The 21669-nt window shown below is 39.4% G+C and overlaps 1 protein-coding gene across 1 annotated transcript; it reads right to left on the minus strand.

Annotated features, from left to right (window-relative positions):
- Positions 1–3952: 3952 nt before the first annotated feature.
- SELENOF (selenoprotein F) lies at positions 3953–21639 on the minus strand. The gene is made up of 5 exons (XM_072343063.1): positions 21492–21639; positions 20523–20690; positions 13689–13752; positions 6824–6873; positions 3953–4830 (listed from the first exon to the last, which is right to left on the minus strand). Exons 1-5 carry the CDS (start codon positions 21558–21560, stop codon positions 4699–4701), a joined length of 483 nt encoding a protein of 160 aa, XP_072199164.1. The 5' UTR covers positions 21561–21639; the 3' UTR covers positions 3953–4698.
- Between the last annotated feature and the right edge of the window lie 30 nt (positions 21640–21669).

A 21669-nucleotide genomic window follows, 5' to 3' on the forward strand; every position in this document is an offset into this window, starting at 1 on the left:
TTTTGAAAGGTGGTGACTTCTGTACTGTAAATCCATTATCCAGTTATTTCTATAAATCAAATGCCAGCACAAGCTCTTCTGAGGATCACCATTATACAGAAATGAGCAAATATATTTGTAGATGAATCTGTGGTTTTACAGCAAGATTGATCTACTCCCTCCCATTCCATCCAGCATGACTTATAGTGGAACTTCAGCAGAATAACATCTTGGGAAGAATACTGAGAGCTACGAAACTCTCACAGTGTGCTCTGACTCACTGCAGTGATTGCTTTCCTGCTGCTGATGAGTAAATCGTGAATTTAAAACAAAGACAAAGCTGAAGTTTTCCAGTCTCTGGTGTTTGATTCTGCTGGCTTGTTTTTTGACCCGTAATTTTGTGTACGTGTGATTGTGTTTTGTCTGGTACGTGAACGTACAGCTACTTTTCTTTAGGCTAACTTGTTGATCTCAGTAGTGGGGACACGAAATAGATTCCATTTCTCAGTGGTTAGAAGCCTTGTTGAATTTGTGTTAGTGGTCACAAGTGCTGCTTTAGTTAAGGCATTCTATGTACAAAGGTGCAGCTGAAATGTGTTGTTCAATACCTTTCTTATTGGACGGCAACAAAGCTGAGTGGCCTACTTCAGCATCAGGAATCCATTTCAAGAAATAACAGATAGCTAGGATCTCTCTGAGCCAGTCTGCGTTCACCTGGTGTCACAGTTCCTATTTAAATCAACAAACTGATATGCTGACTGTTTCTGTAGTTTGTGTTCTGTCTCGGCTTGCTACATGGGTAATTTCAGAATGTATTTCCTTCTATCTATCCTTTATGACAAGAGATAAGGGGGGAAAAAAGCCCTTAATATTCCCCAGCAACCCTCTGCTTAGACTTCTTATGAGAGTGCAGTTGGGTGGATCTGCTGTTCTCAACCAGAGCTGATCAATAATGTAATGTACTGGTGGGGCTGTCTGTTCTTTGTCTCCTTGGCTACCTCATCCCTTGGGCTAGTCTTCCTAGAGATGACAGCAAATTAGTTTTAAGATAATTGAGTTGGACCTTAATGGTTAAAAGCTCAAGGAGAAACACAGAAATTCAGGAGACGGTGTTTTCTTTATCTGCCTTTGTTACAAATATTCTGTAAAAACTCTGCATCTTAGCATTTGATGGATCCTTCTCAGGTGTACTTGACAAATTTCCAAGTCTGCTTCTTCTGTCAATTTGTCAAAGCATCTGTAGCAAATAAAACGTTGTGCTTTGTCCAGAACATCCTTACAGTTACTGGAAGAGAACAATCAAATGATGTTTGTTGCTTCATGTGTGCTCCTGAACTATCTGAAGTTAGATAAAGCCTGTTTGCCTTAATGGACAGAAAGAGGAGTTCTGATTCATCTCTAAAAATCCAGCCTCCCCACTACTGAAGCACGGTGACAGGAAAGGTTTCGCTGTTGTTTTTGGTCTGGTCTCCCTGGCTGAAGAGAGAGAACAGACCATTTACTTGGCTTCAAGTAAAGGAAAAGGCTGCATTTTCGAAAGGGGCTCAGGCTTCTGGACACTTAAGTTTTTGTGAGGTTAGCTATTCTTTTTTTTCTTTCTATGTGATGAAACAGTGAAACAAAGATTGAGTTGAATACTTATTTGCTGAGGTATGATTTCAATCATGGAAGTTTCTTAGAACTGAAACCAGTTTGTCTGCTGCTCAGGTTTGTGCTGCAGAAACCTATGATGAAGCTACAGGAAAGCAGGTACTCAGGAAACCCTTTCAAGTAGTTTGTATGCTAAGCTTCAAATACATCTATGTAACCATATCCGTATACAAAGTGGAACGTAGAACATGTTTTTCTTTTTAAAACTGATATTTCCTGTAAGATAGTTACCTTTCTTCTGTCTAAAAAGATGGGAGTGGTAGATGGGTACTTCATATTTCAACTTATGCATGCATGCTTGCAGCTTTTATTCTTCCTTTCATTAATTCTCTCAAGATTTGGCACAATAAGAGCATTATGTAAGACTAAATCATTCTCATGTAATTCTGAGTGAATGCCTTTCATGAAGTACTGGGTGCCTATCATGACTGTAAGTAAAAATGAATCACTTCCTTTTTAAATGGAAGCTTTAAACCTAACATTTTATGTAGTTAATTGCCACAAGCCGAAATAACCTTTTGAGCTCTCTGAATTTTCACAGCTGCTAACTGGAGGAAACAACCCACACTGATAGAGAAGAAACTTAAGAATTTCTAAGAAATTATTCCCCACTGCAGCTTCTTTTAGCATAAAGCCCAGCTCATCTTTGCCAGAACATCAGCACTTCTCTATAGAGGGAAACCTATGGATTGTTGAAAGGACAGAATTACGAAGAATAAAGCAAGGATGGTATGAATGTAGAGATAACCGCTCTCTGTGCTTTTGAAGGGTCAACAGCTCAAGAAGTACAGGTGACTACACTATTGCTAGAAGTCAGCAGACTACAAAGGTGCAAGGCTCCCACAGTTCAGTAGCAGAACTGCAAAGAGCACTCTCTATATTTTCCAATAGATGGGGAAATTCAGGGATGTGTGCTGTGCATACTGCTAAGTTAAGAGAATAAATCTCTGCAAGGTTAATATGTGAAATAAGAATCAATACAGAAAAGGATCAAAACTGGGAAATCCCCTGTTGGAAATATGGGAGAGATAGTGCAGGGAACGGTAAGAGGCTATAGAAACAGCTGGGGCTGCAGGCATGAAACCCAGATATACTGGAGGAGAATTTTTTGGTCTGTCACACTCTTCCACTGTAGGATGGTTATTGCCTGCTACAAGAGTGAGGTCCTTCCTTCAAGCAAGACACATGAGAGCAGGAGTGAAGGACCTGGTGCTGGAAGAAGCTTGTGTGAAAACAGCAGGCTGACAGCAGGAAGACATGGAAAAAAGAAAGAAGAGGATGGGTGAAAATCAGAAACTCACTGGGCAGTCGTGAGGAGAAGAGATAAGAAATACTGGGAGAGAAACAGAAGTGTTTGCTAAATATCAAATGAAGTGAACAGTCCTTGTGGTGAGTGGTAGAGAGGATCTGGCAAGGACACAGCTAAAATATTCTGTTGAAAGTAGCACAGTAAATCATCAGTGCAGGAACAAAAATCCATTTTTGGCAAATGTAGGAACAAGAAGTGTGGGATATAGTCAATATTTTAAAAGACCAGTGGATGGCAGCATATTTTTGCTACGGTTGTCACACCATATGTTCTGGTTGCAGCTCATATGCTGACTTGAGCATCGCATGTCAGACACAACATGGATTTATTCTTGGGACAAGTTAGTACCAGCTGCAAAGATTTGTGCCTTTTTTTTTTTTTTTTTGTAGAGTTTGCATTTGGTTTGGCAGAGACAGCAGTAACCACTTTGTAGCTGTTCCATGCTGAATCGTTTGGGAGATGGGCAGTGTGTTTCACTCCCATCCTTATAATGGATAGGAGTGGAACATAAAGGAAAGAGGATAATATCATGACCAGGCAGTACCCACATTCTAAACGTTTATAGGAATGCTTCAGAGAACAGAAACTCAGAAAGTCAGGCCTAAGAATCACCTTAAGAGCATCTAATTCTATTGGTTTAGTGTGAGTTTGGTCTCTAGGCTATTATTCTGGTTCTGCTATGAAGCTGATAATTTCTTCCCCAAGTTTTGGGGTGTAAACTGTAAAGAAAATAAATCTCTTGACAGGTAATGTTATATAAGAAGAATAAAATTGGGCACCAATTCAGGCTATAGTGTAACATCCATCCATCCAAAAACTGGTGAGCATGAAGTAGTTAAAGGAAAGATGTATATTTGGTAATGAAACTTTTTTTTTTTAAGAAAAAACAAAAAAGCATTATTCTTGCTTGCTGTATTGATTCGCTGTAAGTGTAGGGGGGAAAAACTGATAAGTCATCCGAGGTTTGTCTGTCTATATTTTCCTGTGCATGTACATAAGAAAAACAAAACATAATTTTTTAGAAGAACAGTTTATAAATTTATTTGATAGAGAGAATTCCAATAACTTTGTGGAAATTATAGGTCTTGAAAAGCTTTTCCTTCTGTTTCATGTTCTCTAAAGCAAAACATTTGATGCAAAGCACACCTGACATCTGACTAGCACACACCTCAGTGGTTTTCTGTGCAGTCTTCACTAAAGCGTGCTCACCAAATGTTCTGCAGCACCACAACATGAGTTCCTCCGTCAGCTTCAAAACCCGTGAACTACACACTCATGGTCAACAATGCTTTTACAAAAGAGAAACTGCAAATACAAAAAAGAAGAGGGCACCAGCAGTCAAGGTTCTCTGGGAGACGTTACCTTGCTTTTGGTTGTGAAATGTTTATAAAGAGCAGCACGCAGGAACATGGTAACCATTTCAATCATCTGAAGCTGTTAAATTTAAAGGATGCTTGTAAAAAAAAAAACCACCAAAATATAAGTCCAATTGTAACAAAGTGATATTTGCAGAATGTAGTTGGAAACAGCATTTTGTTAGTGATAAATGCAATAAGAACTGAAATATATGACAAGCTCTTTTGTTTGTCAATTTGTCAGATGTGTTCTGAAGCTCCCCCTTCCAATTACAAGCTGTTCAGTATAGCACAATAGGTATTTTAAAATTAGCATAGAAACTGGAATGTTTGTTCAATTGCAGCACGTTTCATTGGAGATGATTACCATGAAAAGACCTGAAAAGGGAACGCAAAAGCAATGATTTAAAGGCGCTCTAATTTTTCACTTAGAAACTCTTCCACGCTGTCTGTATTCCACTTGAGGATGCTCAGTTCTTCTGCAATGTTCCCGCTGTCGTCCAGCAGCTTCAGTACAGGGTCAGAACCACGCACGTACTGCAGAAAGAAACAAGTCAGTTCCCTTGGGCTAATAAATGCATTCTTCATTTTACATCCCTTCTCAATTTATTTACATCAGATAAAGATATCAAATCAAGAAGAGAAATAAGCTCAAAGATTAACACCATGAAGTACAAACACCTAAAAAGACTGCTAAATGAAACTGGAGTATTGGAGAAAATACAGGCAAGGTAACTTATGCTATAAAACCCACCTAAGCTTAGGAAAAAAATCATAGCAACCCATGCTTCAGCTTGGTTGTTCCTGATAACGCTTACTTAATGCTATAAATATTTCAGTGCCATGTGTTTTGTTCTGCATTTACAAAGTTACTGATAGTATGTTTACCAACAATATATTCTACTTTTCTTGAAGAAAACATCTACATGAATCAGATTACGACTTGTTCTCTCCTACATTACTGTTGCCTCCTCTGTACAAACTTGAAGGAGTACACAAAGAAAGAGCAAGGAAGAGGGGAGGTTAAAGCTGTAGTGACAGAGATGCTGCAAGCTGTACAGCCCTGGCAGCAGTGGATACAGTGCATGGGCACGGAGATGGATTGCGTGGAAATGAGGTACTCTGCTTTAACTGTTGTAAGCCCCTCCGTTTGATTTCTGAGTCAAGCAGATGAATGATTCTTCTCATAAAGTCATTGGACTTTATTTTTTTAACAACTTTAGAATTTTCTGGTCAAACAGTGTGAAGGAATACTATCAATTCTTGATGTAATTACTTTCCTGCTTACTACTGTGCTCTATTTGTGCCTACTATGTTTTGCAGATAGTGCTGGTAACGCTTCTGAAATCCTAACATATGTAATGCAAATAAGAGCTTTTAGCAGTAGTGTAAGGATGTAGCCATGTAAGGTTACAGAAAGATTTTAACTAGAGGTATTTTACTTTACCCTATTACACAGCTAACCTAGTTGGCTTCAGTTAATGAAGCTAACAGCATCTCTAATTGGTTTTCCCAAAGTCTTGTAAAATAAATACCAGATTCATTTGTACATCTTTTCCCCAATAATGTTTTATACTGATTGAAGTATAGACTTGCTTTAATGTCCAGTACAGTTACAAAGCTTAAAATAAAAATGAAACATTCAGATATACAGGAGAGAATGCTTATGAAAGAAACCGAAGGACACACATGAATACATGAGACAGACAGAGGAAACCTGCTTTAGATGCTGCTGAGAAGACAAATTGCTTATTTCACCCGTGCATAGCTATGAAGTGACTCCAAATGGTGCCATTTGGTGGATAGAGATGAGAGCACAAAGATGTGAGAATCAAGATGTGTACCTGTGAAGTACCCTGCAAGTTCACATAGGATTTTAAGTTTTACACTAGAATTTGAAAGCAAAGAATTGCTTGCGCTTAAGGCAGTGTAGCTCATGCAGCTTTGCCTATACCGAAGTCATAGGAAAAACCATTCAGTGTATGCAGTTCTTTAAAGCTGGATGTTTGAAGGCTAAAGTAAAACAGAATAAAACAGACTGAGGAAGATCTGAGAGGAAGGAGAAATATCCAAGATTCAGTGGAAGTATGGAAATGGCAGCTGCACGAGAAAATGAAGAACAGATTGAGAGAAAAAGAATTGAAAGCATGGCAGAAGCAGCTCAAGTAAACACAAGATATCCACAGAATCAGGTCAGAATGCAAGCATTCCTCACATTCTTTAAACATCTGCTTTTACTTAAGGGTTTCAGTATACCTTTTATTGGATTAAACAAAATAACAAACAACTCCTTGGGCCCCAATAACAACAAAGATTTGGCACCACTGCTTAGCAATAACCCAATTAGCGTTAGCTGCAAAAACTTGGACAGATTTATGTTGGCAATGAAAGTACATCTTCTCCTGAAGGATTATTTCATCAGCAAATAAGGATGCTCCATAAAAAGGCTGTTTCCACCAGCCTTAATTCTTCTTAATATATGCTTCCTCTGACCCCAAGAAAACACAAAAACCCTTTGGATATTACTTACCTTGATTTGCAGTCCCCTGAAGAGCTTAGGCTTATCACTCCTGACAAAAGCTACAATATAAAGAAAAAAAGAGAATCAAACTTTCCCATGGAAAAAGGCATTAGAAATTAATGGCAGAATTCTCAATATCTTCACAAAAGCATTAATACTAAATGGTATGCCTAAGGAAAACTATTTTTACCTGTGTCACAAACAAGCTCGGATTTTCCTTGGACAGTAGTGCACAGTGTGAATCAGTTCCTCTGCATGGACAACTGACAGTCCTCAGCAGAGCCGTGCATACACAGCTGTATATGTGGATGTGCGGGGATTTGTTAGGGCAGTCAAATTCTAGTTGGAAATGAGGTCTGTGAGGGAAGATACGGGTGAAACAAACGACCTCGGTGCACTGTACAGAAGTGGCAGCAGTTGGTGAAAGGGCACTGAAGAAACTGTGGGTAGAGGTGTTATTCTTGCACGCAAGTCAAACAGTTTTGTCTTACAGAGCTCTCCAAGGTTACATGCTGAAAACCACCATGGAAACAAGAAGAGAAGCTGGTATCTCCTCTTTTCTTCAGACTCCTAAAAGCAAGCAGTCAGCTTCACCACGGGCTCTGTGACCTGCCATGCCACAGAGAGATCAGCGGCCGATGGACAGATTCTTCACCTGAAGTGCTGGTCACACAAACGTGAGTGCTAACAGCCACACAGACCCTGTATCCCTACAGCACTCCATCCCTGTGTTAATGTGAACTTTAAAAAGAATACTGACAGCATGGCTGATTTGGGAACAAAATGTGAGCATAATCCACTACTTCCAAACACTTTAGTTTAATGAATATATGAGTTGCAAAAGTATTTAAAATTTATTTAGAAAATAGCTTAGTCTTCATTTCCCATTACACTCAGGTTACACTACAGGCTGAATTTAGTATCTGTAGTGACATTAAGTGGATTCAGGCAGCTCCTGCGGTACGCCAGCAGTCTCCCCAAGGATGAACACTGTCAGCATGGATTGACTCTCACAGAGGTGCTGGCTGCATGTTAAAGCTGCCTTTTCAAGGTTAGACAACAATGCATCTCTTGCGAATTGCTGTGCATCCAGCTGGGCATGAAGATGAGAGCAACCTCAGGACTAACGCCTCGCGCTGCCTCACAAAACGTAGTGCTTTTCTCAGTAATTGTAAAGATGTCCTCTGACATCTTTATACCTTTCTCTACATTACTGAAGACAGTTACCTTAACGTTTCCTCAGTACGTATATACAGAGCGACATTTATTTTCTCCTGTTTTTTACTGTGCTCCTGGTACAGAACAAAATCAAATACTCTGCTGGCTGTACCAACCACTGTGCAGCATAAACAAGTTCATAACAAAATGGCACAGTAAGCTGCTAGAAAGGCCGGTACTTGAAGAAAAAGAAAGCTTGCTTCTTTCTGGAGAACGTTAATGTCACATTGCAAGCTGTACTCACAGAACAATTTCAAACAGCACGAAACCTCCAGTACTTGCTCACACATTGGAGTTCAGCTCTGAGATAAATTCACACCGAGGCCATTTTCAGACGCTGTTTTCCTATGCCCCTATGAGCTGTTAGTTGTCTGGGCTCTGCTAGCAAGATACAAAAAAAAGTGGCAATGTTTCTCAAGTTCACGGTGAACTGAACAATTACATGGGGCTTTTTCCCTGCAAACTGAAAAATTTGAAGCTGAAATCACTGTGTGGGACTTAATATAAAAAGGAGGTTTTAGGAAACAGTCGGTATATGGAGTCAATTTAATTGCAAAGCTTAAAGAGAAGTAGTAAGATGGCACAGTGAAATGGAGTCTCAAACAGATCTGGACTGTGGAACTCAACTCTTTAAGAACAGCCTTTAGGGGTTAGCTCAGGCTGCAGCACTTTCAGCCTTTAGCAGGTGTGAGGACTGGTTAACTGAGTGCCAGATAAAAGCTCACTGGGACATGAGTGGCTGCTCACTGGCTGCAGTGTTGGAGCAAAGAAGCTCATAAAACGTGGACAGAATTAGGCGAAAGAAGAAAATATTCTCTAGGTTGATTTACATTGTGTCACTTTAAAAGTAGCTATTACACCTTTGTATCAACGTCAAATGTCTGAATCTTCTGAGCGCTGAAGCACTACAGAGCATTTTTCCTGAAATTTTAGACAGCTGGAACAAAACCATTTTTTGTTAGTGGCATATTGATTTCTAATGCTCATCGTAGCAACTTTCTGTATTGGTCACTTGAATTTCTATGATGCAACTAAGAATAACGCAATATATATATTTTATTATAATTTCTACATTCTCAGTTTTGGAAGCTAAATTAAGAAACTGATATATTGACATGCGTTAAAAATACAAATTATCCCACTTTTCCACAAAATCAGGCTCTAAGTTGAATACACGGTCATGGAATAGACATGCAGCTACCAGCTTACCCTGGTGCACATGGTCCCCCTTCTGCACTGCCCCAACTGTTGCTAAGGCTGTTTGCACATATTTACACCACTGTTTAACAGTCTGATGCTTAATACTAAGATTCTGGATGTCTTCCAATTTTCCTCTGCCTATAGCAGCTTCAGAAATCACACACTGCAGAGAAAAAGTATTTAATACAGTTCATTCATGGGTGAGTGAGAAAGGCATTTTCCACTTTGATTTCTGCAGGATGAACTCTGAGCATGGTGCCATGACACTATTTTTGGTGAATTAAACACCAGACTTGAAGTCAGAGCAGTTCTACCGCCTGCCTTTTGACTGTCCTGTCACATAATGTTAAGAAAATCACTTCACCTTATGCTGTTACAAAACACATGCAATACCAAAGCATATGCCTTCTGTTTGAAGGCAACCCTGAGGTGAGGCTGCACAGCAGACCTGACTGCCATTCTGATCAACTACAGCAAAAGGTCAGATTGCGGAGCAGAAGGCAGCCCACTGGCTTCTCCAAGGCAATCTGCTGAATGCACAAAAGGGAGAAAAGGATCAGATGCGTACAGACATTTCAAAGCCTATTGTGTACCAAACTGTTATGCAAAGATGGGTCACACCTAGCATCAAACAGTGCTTTTAAGGACCTAGTAAGAGCCTCTGCCTACATACAACACAGAAACCTACTGCTATTGTGCCTTTGTTTCAACAGGGCTTTAAAACAAGTCTGTTAGAAGTAAGACCTAAAATCCTAAACAGATTGCTAATGAACTGAAGAATAACTCACAGACAAACTGCAAGTCTATGTATTTGCTGGCGGACACTTGTGCTATTCTCTCTGAAGCAGAACATACGGCAGGAAAGCCTTCTGACCTCAAATGGGCATGACTTCACATGGCATCATAGTAAGCTGCAGATCAGTATGTTTGGCATAAGTCCTTTGTTAAAAGACTTGACTATCTACTTTTAATATATTAAGGGCACGATCCAAATTATCGAGGATATCTACATTCAGAAATACTTGTATTATTTAGTTTCCTGCTTTAGGAGAAAAGATTTCCTGCTTGATTTTTATGTGGAAAAATACAAAATGTTAAGCTGATCTATTAATACTTGAATGAGAGTCAACATACATAGCTGTAGAATCTCACACTTATCTTCAAACAACTATGCACACAGACAAGTATTTTCAACCTTGTCCATCTCCACACACATGAGAAGGAACGTAACAGCCTTGGATCAGACAGGCCTGCAGGAGATGAAAAGAAGAACTTACTGCCTATTACATCAGTTCCAGATTTTATTCCAGAAAAACACAACAGAGGTCGTAACTAGCTATTAACTTCAGCATCATGTCAGCAACGAATTTCTACTGCATGTTTTTTTCCTCCTGGTAAGCCACAGCATGCCTTCTAGCAAGAATCTGATGTAAGTATCTTCGGGTAATGCTAAAGTCCAATTGTTCAAATTTTCAATCCTTCTGCTACTTAAGCCAAGCATTCTGTTTTGATTTATTGCACTGCTTACCACTGTAACACTATGGGCACCTTTTTAACTGTGTATGTTCATATGGATTCATCCAGGTTTTAAAACTCTACACACTCTACTCAGTTGATGCCAGATTTCTAGCCCTGAGAACCTTTTAGCTACTAAACTCTCAACATTGCATACAGATAAACAACTTTGCATCACAGCTAAAGTACACTAATGATGCTGATCACATCCTGAAAAGTAGCAGCATACTTTTATGATGAAGGTGACCATCCCTCCTTCCCATGATTGTTACACCATAGAGGTCTATCATTTGATCAGCGCAAAAAATCGTCAGTGCTCCGAGAGCAGCATCAGAAAGGAACACTTCCATCAGTACAGAGGAACGCTGCAAAATTAGTATCGAGAATGATCTACACTACACTACATGTATACAAAAAGTGCTACGAGGAATACCTGATCTCTCATTATCACACACGGGGTGTGTAACATGAGAGCAGCAATGATAGAGATGTGCCTCAATCTAAAGGATTTGTTTAGCTTGTATATTTGTATATAACCTAATTACAAAAGATTATGATGGAATGATGGATGTTTCTCATTTGAATATTCTACATTGCTTAGCAAGAATTTTACTGACTTTTGTGCAAAAATTTAACACAATATTATTCTAACTTTCAGATTTCTGTTAGCAATACTTAAGAACTACAGATAAAGGGAATCAAGAAATAAGTGACCTTACCCAGAAGTACAGCCCCCCCCAACAAACTACATTCTAGTATCTCTAAGAATCCCCTCACAGCTGCAGAACTTGAGCAATACAGCAGAGTGCTTACTGACTCCCTGAAGCCAGAGGATCTAATGTAGTTTCATGTTGTGTGAGTTCAAGGATGAAGGACTTTCTGTAACATCTGCTGGGAGTACATTCGTTGTGTCACTACAAGTCATACAGTGAAAGGTCAGAATTATTCTCCTGATGAACAAAAAGAATGGCAAGATGTGAAAGAAACGTTCAGTGAAAAAAGCCAGCCTAATTCAGTGCTGCTAAACACAGCGAAAAGAACATAGGAGTGCAGACCTTGTGATCTTGTATCTGATCATGAACAGAGCAGGGCTGCCACTGAAAAGTCAACTTCAAACAAATATATTAGATTAGTCACAGACCTACTCAATTTTGTTTTCTACCTCAGAGCCTTAGTTTTATGTCAGCTAAAAACTGTATCACTGTCTGTGCCAGCTGGTCTGAGAAGATCTTGCTTCATCTAAGAATTCTGTCACTTATACCTGCAGTGTTCTACTTTGATGGAATAATAAATATTTAAAAGCTGTTTTATAAGGAGCAATTTCAAAACATACGTGTTAAAGGAATTATTTTTACAGTACAGAATTTATTATGCAGCATTCTCTTCTTATGGGAAACTGAGCAGAAAACAATATCTCAGTACTGAACATATTACAGAGGTTTACAGGAATGTAAACTGTTACCTGGCTTATCATGGGAAGCTTTATTTGAGAAAGATAACAGGTACCCTTGGCCACAGTCACAGAAGCATTCAGCAGGCTGCAGTGGCATTACAAAGAATAACGCTTGCTACAAGTGCACATTCTACTGCTTTTTAAAATTTTCTAATTTTGCTTCTAAATTTTATCTCATCAACCTCCTGCAATAACTGTAGCAACAAATCCAATCGCAAGAGACTCAGATTGGGTAACAGCAGAAACTGGTGAGGAAAAAGTCTGTTTATCCCTCCTTTCCTATTACCATCTCAAAGAGAAGAACTTGTTCAGATAAACAAGGATGGAAAAGCAAACTGTTAGCATTTGTAAGTTTTTCCTTTGCACTGAAAGCCTTCGGTGGATCTTTTACATTGCACATAGAGCAGTTGGGATAATTTTTAAGTGTGCTGAGTTTGAATGGACATGGGGATTACACAGTCACCTCTACTAATACAAGTCTTCTCACACCCCTAAGTAGCACAAGCAATTTAATTAGTTCTTGTTTTGGTGTTTTGAACAGCAGGAAAGAATCTTTCCTCCAGCCTTGTGGTCAATTAATGGAACTGTGTGAAGACAGGAGCGGGAGGAGGGAAGTCCAAAGCAGCATAACTCATGCTAACTGCAGCCTGGTTTTAAATCCTTTTATTACTTGTTCTTTAGACCACCTTCAATTAAGGCAATACTAATATTGGCCATGCTAGATGGGAGATGCACTTTTTGTACATTTTTTATTTCTAAAGCTATATTAGTTCTTTTCTATGAACAAGTGATGTTAAGCACAGTATTAGGAACCTCATTACTGAAAAAGATCACTGCAATCTCTTTGTATGGGAACTGTTGAGTCACGGCCTGAACCACTGATTGAGCACCTGGGGAAAGGACCAGGTCAGCCCTAGGAGCACAGGTGAAGGTAATTCATCTGTGTGACTGGAAGGGGTCGAGCCCGGCTGCACTCATTTAAGGTCTGACTGCCACTAGGGAAGGATCTGTGGTTGGAGATACCTCTTGTGGAAACCTTCCTGCAAGCTGAGATCTTCAGAAATAAGTGAGTACCTTACGTTTCCTTTCCTTTTGTAATCCCACCCCATCCGTGCCAATCTTTCTAGTTATAACACTCATAAGTTCTATTCCTAAAAAAATCCTCATTGAAATTTCTCACAGATGTTTTTTCCCCAGCTTCCTCCCACCACACACTGATGATACTCACTTCTACTCTATTTTGTTCACTTTAGCTGACTGTCATTATTCAGCGACAAAATGATTATGCTACAACATCAGTGGAAGGAAAGCAGTTCCATAAACATGGTATGTAATTTCATCTATCAATTACTGGAGTCTCAGGTCAGTGCAACTCTTCTGATACAATATATGAAACTTATGACTACTTGTAGTAGCATTAAAAGCACATCTTGTCATTTTGCTGCAATGGTATTTTGTATTTTAAAGAACAGCAGTAGCTTTACTTACCCTGGACTTGAGGGAACCTTCCCAGTTTTCATCCACATACCTCTAGGACAGCTCCTGCATAAAGCTGGAATAATATATAGAAGCTGTTAATAGAAGTATAAACTACTTGATTGTTCATGGCAAGTAATCTATTGATTTGAGCATCAATATCAGTTCATTAGATTTGCTATTGAAATATTTCATCTATTTGTCTTTGAGAAAAAAGTGAGGTTGAGCCAACCTCAATGCCTGCGCTTAGACATTGGTCATCTCAATTACCTATGCAAGGTACCCAGGTTCACTGCTCTTAAAAAAAATATATATATCTATATCTATAAGTTCATTTCAGTTCTTTAAAAGGTAGCATCTCAATAAAAATATACGTATTGCTCTTGTATAAGGTCACATCTCTGAACTTTGCTTTTCTGGCAACTGGCTCCACAGTATGGTGAGTCTTAAATATAAGGTAGCAGCAGATTTTTCTTGCTACCAAAATAGAGTTTCCTACTGTAAAGCTTGGCATTTCATCTCAGAAATAGCTGTCAATACTGTTTACCAAATTCCTTCTGGCTGTGGAACTCCTACTACTTAGAGAGGGGCCGACAGAATAAGCTTCAGTTAAACATTCTTACTTGAATTCTATAAACAGTGAATACTAGCTCCTGTTTTCTAATAGCACTGTTTTCATAACAAATGTGAAAGTCCAGACGGAAGAACATAAGAGTGCTGAAATGAAGTAAAATTAATGTTTGACTTAACCCGTGGAGACATGCAATTAAAAATATGCTTTCACTTTAAAATTTACTAAGTGCTAAACCTTCTGAAAAAGAAGACCAAACATGACATGACAGAAAGCTCAAAGCGAGACAATTGTATTAACATTTCCTCCCCCATCTGTGCTGGCACTCAGGGCAGCCAGGGAATGCATCTGCAGTTCAGAATATGAATCTTCTGATTTCCAGTTCCATTCGGTACTGCTGTAAGTGCTGTGGATCAGAACACATGAAATACTCTATGCTCATCTGCAAGGAAATTACAGCTTCTTGCCTGAGCTGAGCGAATCAGTAATCATTACTTCCACAGGAAATGGAACTAAAAATACTACACTACAATATATGTAGAAGAGCCTCTCAAAAATATGCTTAACTACATGCAAGCTTTTTTTCATCCCTAAATTAAAATATTTAAAAGGCACAGACAAAAATCTCAGATACCAGCTTGCATAATTAAATTTCTCTGGATTGAAATCATGGAAGTTTTAAGATGGAGGAGTTAAATACACTGAATAGTGAGATTCTAAACTTAACATGGTCCTCCATTCATTATTTTTTTAAAAGCACTCCAACAACCATTATATTGGCAGCCGTACATTCAGATATTACTTTGCATGCTTGCTAATGCACTGAGCATTTCTCCTTGTTCTATATGCTGACAATTACTCGCATTTTTCTATCAAGAATTAGTAGAAAGAAATAGAGGTGTAATAGCCTTTTTCCATCTGTGCACCAATTATGTTCTTTATGGGCACAAAGAAGTAAGCACAGCAAATTTAGGACAATGGTAACGTGAATATTTGTCAGTTCTTTTTACTGCAAATAATTCTTCCAGTTTATTTTTCCTTTCAAATAAGGATTCCTATGGAAGTAAGATCACTGTGAGAATCTAAAATGTAAGACATCACGTGATTGCAGAATACTCCTCCTAGCCAGTAACTGACACAAAGTTTTAGCAAAGAAAACAGCACAATTGCTAATGCTTAGAAATATTTTGAGCTTCGATCTCTGCTGTAACTGAAGCCCAAATGTGCTACTACAAAAAAAGTTCAGATTCATGCTGGAACAAGCAGCTGCTCTCTAGATAGATAGACAAAAAAAATCAATTGACTTCATTTGTAACTCGAACAAAGGTGCCTTTTGCTAGAAACACAGGTTTATTTGCATCGCTTTGGCCACAACAAGAGAATACTTGTGAACATCTTCTGCCACTACTATTCCATCATGTCCAGAGCAGATTGCTCTGAACTTTGATTGCTTCTTTGTGAAGGCATAGACTGTGCTCAAATATGACTAAGAATGACATGTACTGCTCAGAATGGAGGCATACAAACATGACGAGTCAGTTCACCACACAATGCTTAACTTACGAGCTAATGCACTTTATAATAATGCCTGTCTTGTTTTAGTGTTCATGAAAGTGTGCATAGTGCTGCAAGTAATAAAGTAAAGTCTCTAAACTATTACTGGTGTCCATTTAGTTATGAATTTCCAGGCTGACTCACGTCTGCATCTATATAAGTAACTTCTGTTTAAAAACCTGCTAGCTGTTACGCTTCCTAAGGCTCTTATGACAAAGACTGCACTTTTTCCTCATCCTTTACAAAGCTACAACTTTTTTTTATAACTTTCAACTCATCCATCAGCATCGTATGGTGCTGCATCAACAGCGACAAAAACAGATGTTTTTTTAAAAATACATTAAATTATCCCCCATTTTTTACTGTAACTACTAACTAAACCTTGACCCTGCACGCATTATGAAGTGACACTCAACTTGGATTTGTACGCATTTACAATCAGCTAAAAATTACAGTACCATCATGTCTTAAAACATGCAGTGTAAAGTGTTGTTAATATAAAGGCATGCAGGAGTAAAGAGCTGCCTGACAGTACCTAGAACTAGATATTGCAGGAATACTATGTTTAGTATTCCTGAACCATCAAAACTATCAGCTTTTTTTTTCTTTCTTTTTAATAGAAAATTTGATTAATTGAAATAAAGGAATGCACAACAACATATAAAATGCTTTATTTTCTGTGAGAACTCCACTTTTCCCCTAAAGACAAAAGATGGGAGAGCAGCAGTCAGAAAACTTCACTGTCAAGAACAGAATGAATTGATGTTCTGAAATGCAGAAAGCCTGCAAAGCCATTGCTACCACACAGATCGTTCTGAAATGAAGTCACTGGTAAATTTAGCTACAAAGAAACCCTTCTCATCCACAGCTCATTATGTGAAGGGAGATGCCCGTCTATGAGAGTCTAGACATGAAGAATCAAATAGCCAGTAAAAGTGTTATTTGAATTAGTGATTTCCAGCAGATCTAAGCATTCATTATTTGCAAGGAAAGCAATTCAAACTGAAATTCCAAAGGAAAACAAACAAAAAAAAAACAACCATGGGATCGTGGGTGTTTGAACACTGAGTTAAGTTGCTAAGAATGACTGCAGAATCTTTATCCTTGGACATCCTCAGAATTTAACCAGAAAAGGCTCTGAGCTTTGCTTTGGGTTGGAAATTCTTCTGTTGTGCGCAGGCATATCAGAGCTGTGAGTTATCGTTCCAATCTCCAGAATACAGGAAAATGTAATACCTAAGGCTGTGCCAGTGTTGGTACTAACCCAGCTTCTTGCTGCAATATTGTGTCATCATTCTTGTGCTTTCAAATCAAGGACCTGAAACCCCCAGACAACAACTCTTCCAGAGGATAAGGTTTTAGCTCTGTTTTTGCAGTGGTATGGTGCAAGGAGAAGTGAACAGGAAATGTGACACAGGTGTGCAGGAGAAAATGTAGAAGTCAAGCACCCAGCAGTGAGGTAACTTTGGATCTCTGTGGTCTGTAGTGGGAGCAGAAAGGCAAAGTAGAATAGAGGATAAGCATCGTGGAAAAAGGGCTCCTGTGTACAAGCCTGTACTTGAGCCAAGTGAGAAGTTGTAAGTAAGCTAAAAATCAGAAAGTTAGCAGATTTCAAGCTCTGGTTTTGAAATATGCTGTCTGAATGACTCTGCTATCTAACCATCTATTTGCCTCTACAAGTATAATCTCTAAATATCTCTTCTTCTCCAGAATCTCTGGAGATAGAAAACACTGAGAATGGAATTCATCAACTATTTACTTGACTTTGTGCATTTAATTAATTTGGAAACTGCACTTTTTGAAGTTGTTCCAACAAACATAGAGTCAATCATTTTATTTAGATGTGCACTTTAATTAAGTCTGACCTCCTTCATTTATTAAACATTTCATTTGCCAGCAGAGATGCGCATATACAATTTTAGCTCACATTTAGCAAATTCACATTTATTGTTGTTCTAACCTTCTTTCCCACTTCAGAATAGAAGTATCCCATAGGTAAGGCTCATCCTGCTCCAGACAGATCAGTGCCTTTTATCTTAGTTTGTCTGAAGAGAGGAACCTTCAGTGAATTTGGCCCAAACAAAATTCTTCTATCTTAGACACAATAATCCATTTTAAATTTCAGTGATATTTTAGCGATGTATATAGTTACATCTAGTTCAAGTTGGGCAAAAAATAATGTTAAATTTCTCGTTATCTTAGCAATGCCGAGGCCAGATAGTCCAGTAAATTACTGTCATGCTTTGACAAGTTATTATATTTTAACAATCCTGAATACACACACAAGAAGAATAAAAATGTCTGAATTTCAGACCCCTCCGCTGAATTCTGTGCAAGGCAGCAATTACCCAACTCTGAGGAACTTGGAAAGTGTGCACATGGACTCTTTGTATCAATATGTTCACCTTGTGTTACAGGAGGGTTATACACTAGAAACAATGTTGCAGATAGGTAGTAGACACATAAGATGTTACTTTAAGAGTTGGCCATATGCCATGCATTTTAATACCTCAAATTTCCTGGCCAAGTTTTGCTTACAGTAGATGTTATCTAATCCAGCAAACTGCATGGCATCACACCATTAGAAACACTTGACAATAGAAACTTCAAATGCTGTAGAACGACACATCTTAGTGTGCAAAATATACTTCAAAATTCCATTTAGAAATATTTATTTGTGAGGGCTGCTGCAATCCCACACAGTGCAACTAGGTGACCAACGGGTGGCAGATTTCATCACACAGTTAATTCCTAACATTGATTGGAATTCTGACACACACACATCGCTGAGATAAACCTAAGATTATAATACACAATTAATGGAATATGCTTATGGCTATGCTTGAGATGATCACATGGCATAAGCAAAAGCTGCAGATGGAGTGCAGCTATTTTCAGCTACTGCAAAATATGGACAATCTCTCCTGCTACTACAATTTCACGCACAGTTAGCTTCACCTCCATTTCATCCTTCTACGTTTTACACACCAGCAGTACTCTGCATCTGACAGACTGAGGCTTAAAACTTGCAGCTGTCTAAAGCAATACAGTTTCAGCCAGCTTCTGAATGAGTCTGCAGCTGGATGCAAAATCTTTTGTAGAGGAGAAAATAACTAAAAGAATTTTTTTTCATTTTACCTACGGTAAAATCATGAAGTAATGAAAATATTTCATTGGACAGATGGCAGCAGAAGTTAAGAGTGAGATACATACTGGGTAACCAGAGCAGCTCGCAGCTATTTTCCACCATGTCAATTCACAGAATACTGGATCAATAACAAGATGAGAATTAATAAATATCTTTCAAGGATATGAAAGAGCTGAGTTCCACAAATACACCACATGTGGGCTTGCACTGATGCTACTCAGCACAAAGTATTTTTAGGATTGGGCATATTTCACAGATTGTTTGCAAAAAGGATTGATGATATGAACATCCCCAGATTTCTAACCCTCCCCACATGCTTTTAAGGAGAATTAACTGCAAATCCTTAAGTCTGTGCTGGAATTCTAATAGCATGCATGGTGTGTCTGTAACACGGACAGTTAGAATGTGGCCTTACGATAGCAATAGCTGCTCACATGATAAAAAAGCTAGGCTGCACACTGCAGGCATGCCTCAAAAAAAAATAAAGATTCCTCTATTCTGAGGATGTTCAGTTGTGCAAGTGATTGCACTAACAAAGCCCTGAGCACCACCACTCTGGAACTCAGCAACAGATGAGGCTACAAAACAGCAAGTAAGGTATCTTGCTTGTAGATGAAGGTTTTTAGAGTAAAGTTTAAAAACTCATTCAATCAAAAGGATAAGAAAAATACTTCTAAGGTTTAAAAAGTCTGTTTGCTCCCAGCTATCAAACCGTCAGTAGAACAAAGATTTAAGAGTAAAGTCGTAAGCTCAGTTACAGACGCCTGTTATAAGCGGCATTATGTTAGACCACAAATCAGTTCAAAATGTGATGACTCTGAATACGATCCGTTAAGATATTAACATAAAAACTCCCAGCACTGATTTTCTGCTGCCTGTTCTGCGGGGGGATTTACTTGGCACAAATTTCAGACATTCAGCAAATATGAACAGATTTCCAAACAGCGGCTGTGAACAAATGTAGCAGTATCAGAAATTCCACACTCTGAAACAGCATTCAAAAGAATATTAGGAATGATGCTATAATTTAGCACTCAACCATATAATCATGACTGTAGAACAATCCAATATTTCTATTCAGCAGCAAATTACTCATGTTTGTTACAAAACCCTAACAAAAAAAACGAAACTGAGCAACCTAATGCAAATAGACAAGAAAAAACAAACTTCTATTAACCAATCTCCAGGTTCCTGCACATATACAATAAATTCTGGCTCACTCGAAGGAATATGTCAAACAACCTTGAGACTCCTTCCAGCTCTGTGCTTTCTGTTCTACGCTGAGCATGACTAAAATGGAAAAGACTGCATATATTTTTAATGTAAAGCCCTAATCACAAAATGGCAGCTGCTCAGTCTTACACGAAATGCACCATCAGCTACAGGGTGAAATCTAGGCCTGCTTCAGGATAATCAGAAAAGATATCTATTGATTTAAATTCCGTTCTTGTTTGATCCAAATTTCTTAATGCAAAAATGTTTATGACACAAAGTGACACCTGTGAGTAAATTACAAAAACAATCCAGACAGATTTCTTCCTCAGAAAACCCACCCATCTGGTTTAAAACCCACCTTTCTGGTTTCCAGCTGAGCTTCCTCTTGGCAGCACTGCCTACAGAATGGATCCAACTGATTCAGACTGAACTGTCCAAGAAGGTTGCAAGAGCTGCAGAGCAAGTTACTGGAGAAGCCAAGTTCCCTGCAAGCTTCTGATGACAGCTGTGCTCCATATACGTTTATCTGTAAATCAACACAATGTTACACTTTAGTATTCAATTAGTTGTTTGGTTTTGTTTTGTTATTTTTAAAAAGTTTTTCAGATGCTTTGAACATCAAAAGAATTAATTGTTTTGTGAATATTTTATTATTACACTTAACTGCCTGCTCATAAGTGCAAACCACCACCTTATTTTGAGAAGTAGTCTTAAATCCAGTAGTAAATTCTATATGTCATGCACAACACATATGTTTAAGGTATCGGATCTGCTACTTTCCTATATACTGCTACCACTCCGGCGTCTCTCTAGTGCCTGCTCCAAAGAAAGAACAACAGAAAAACATCTGTAAGGAATCAGCTGCAGCTTTCTGAAAGATGCTCTTGTGAAACAATCCCAATAAACATCCCGCTACTGGAAGCACACCTGGCAAATAAGTCTTACAGCTGAGCTTGGGAAAAGCACAACCAGGGAGTGGTGAGGTGGACCAAACACCAAACTGCTCAACAGTGTACACAGGACAATGTATACAGGATTGTGATTGCCTTATTTTTTCTGTCCGCTCCCGGCTTCCGCCACCCGGAGCCGCTTGCCGGGATCAGGCCCAGCGGCACCGCCCTCAGACCCCGAACCGCAGGGCAGCGACCGGGCCCGCATCGACAGCCCGCCAGCCTCCTTTCCCACGGAGCGCGGGAGCCCCGCGAGGCGCCCCGGGGCCGGGCCGGGCCGATCCGCCTCCAGCCGCGGGACGCGTCTCCCTCCCGCCCGGCCCGAGTCCCGCTTCTCGCAGGGAAGCGCTGCCGCGCTCAGCCCCGACCCCGCTCACCGCGGGCAGTCCCAGCAGCAGGCAAAGCCAGCAGCGCACCACGGCCGCCAACTCGGCGACCACCGCCATCTTGGAACCGAGCTGCCGGCGGCGCGGCGGGCGGGCCGAGCGGGGACCTCGGGAGCTGCGAGTGCCCTGCGCTGCCTGCTGCGGAGCGGCGGGCCGGACCGCGGCCGGC

The sequence above is a fragment of the Excalfactoria chinensis genome, chromosome 8 (assembly GCF_039878825.1).
Source record: "Excalfactoria chinensis isolate bCotChi1 chromosome 8, bCotChi1.hap2, whole genome shotgun sequence".
Lineage (NCBI taxonomy): Eukaryota > Metazoa > Chordata > Aves > Galliformes > Phasianidae > Excalfactoria > Excalfactoria chinensis.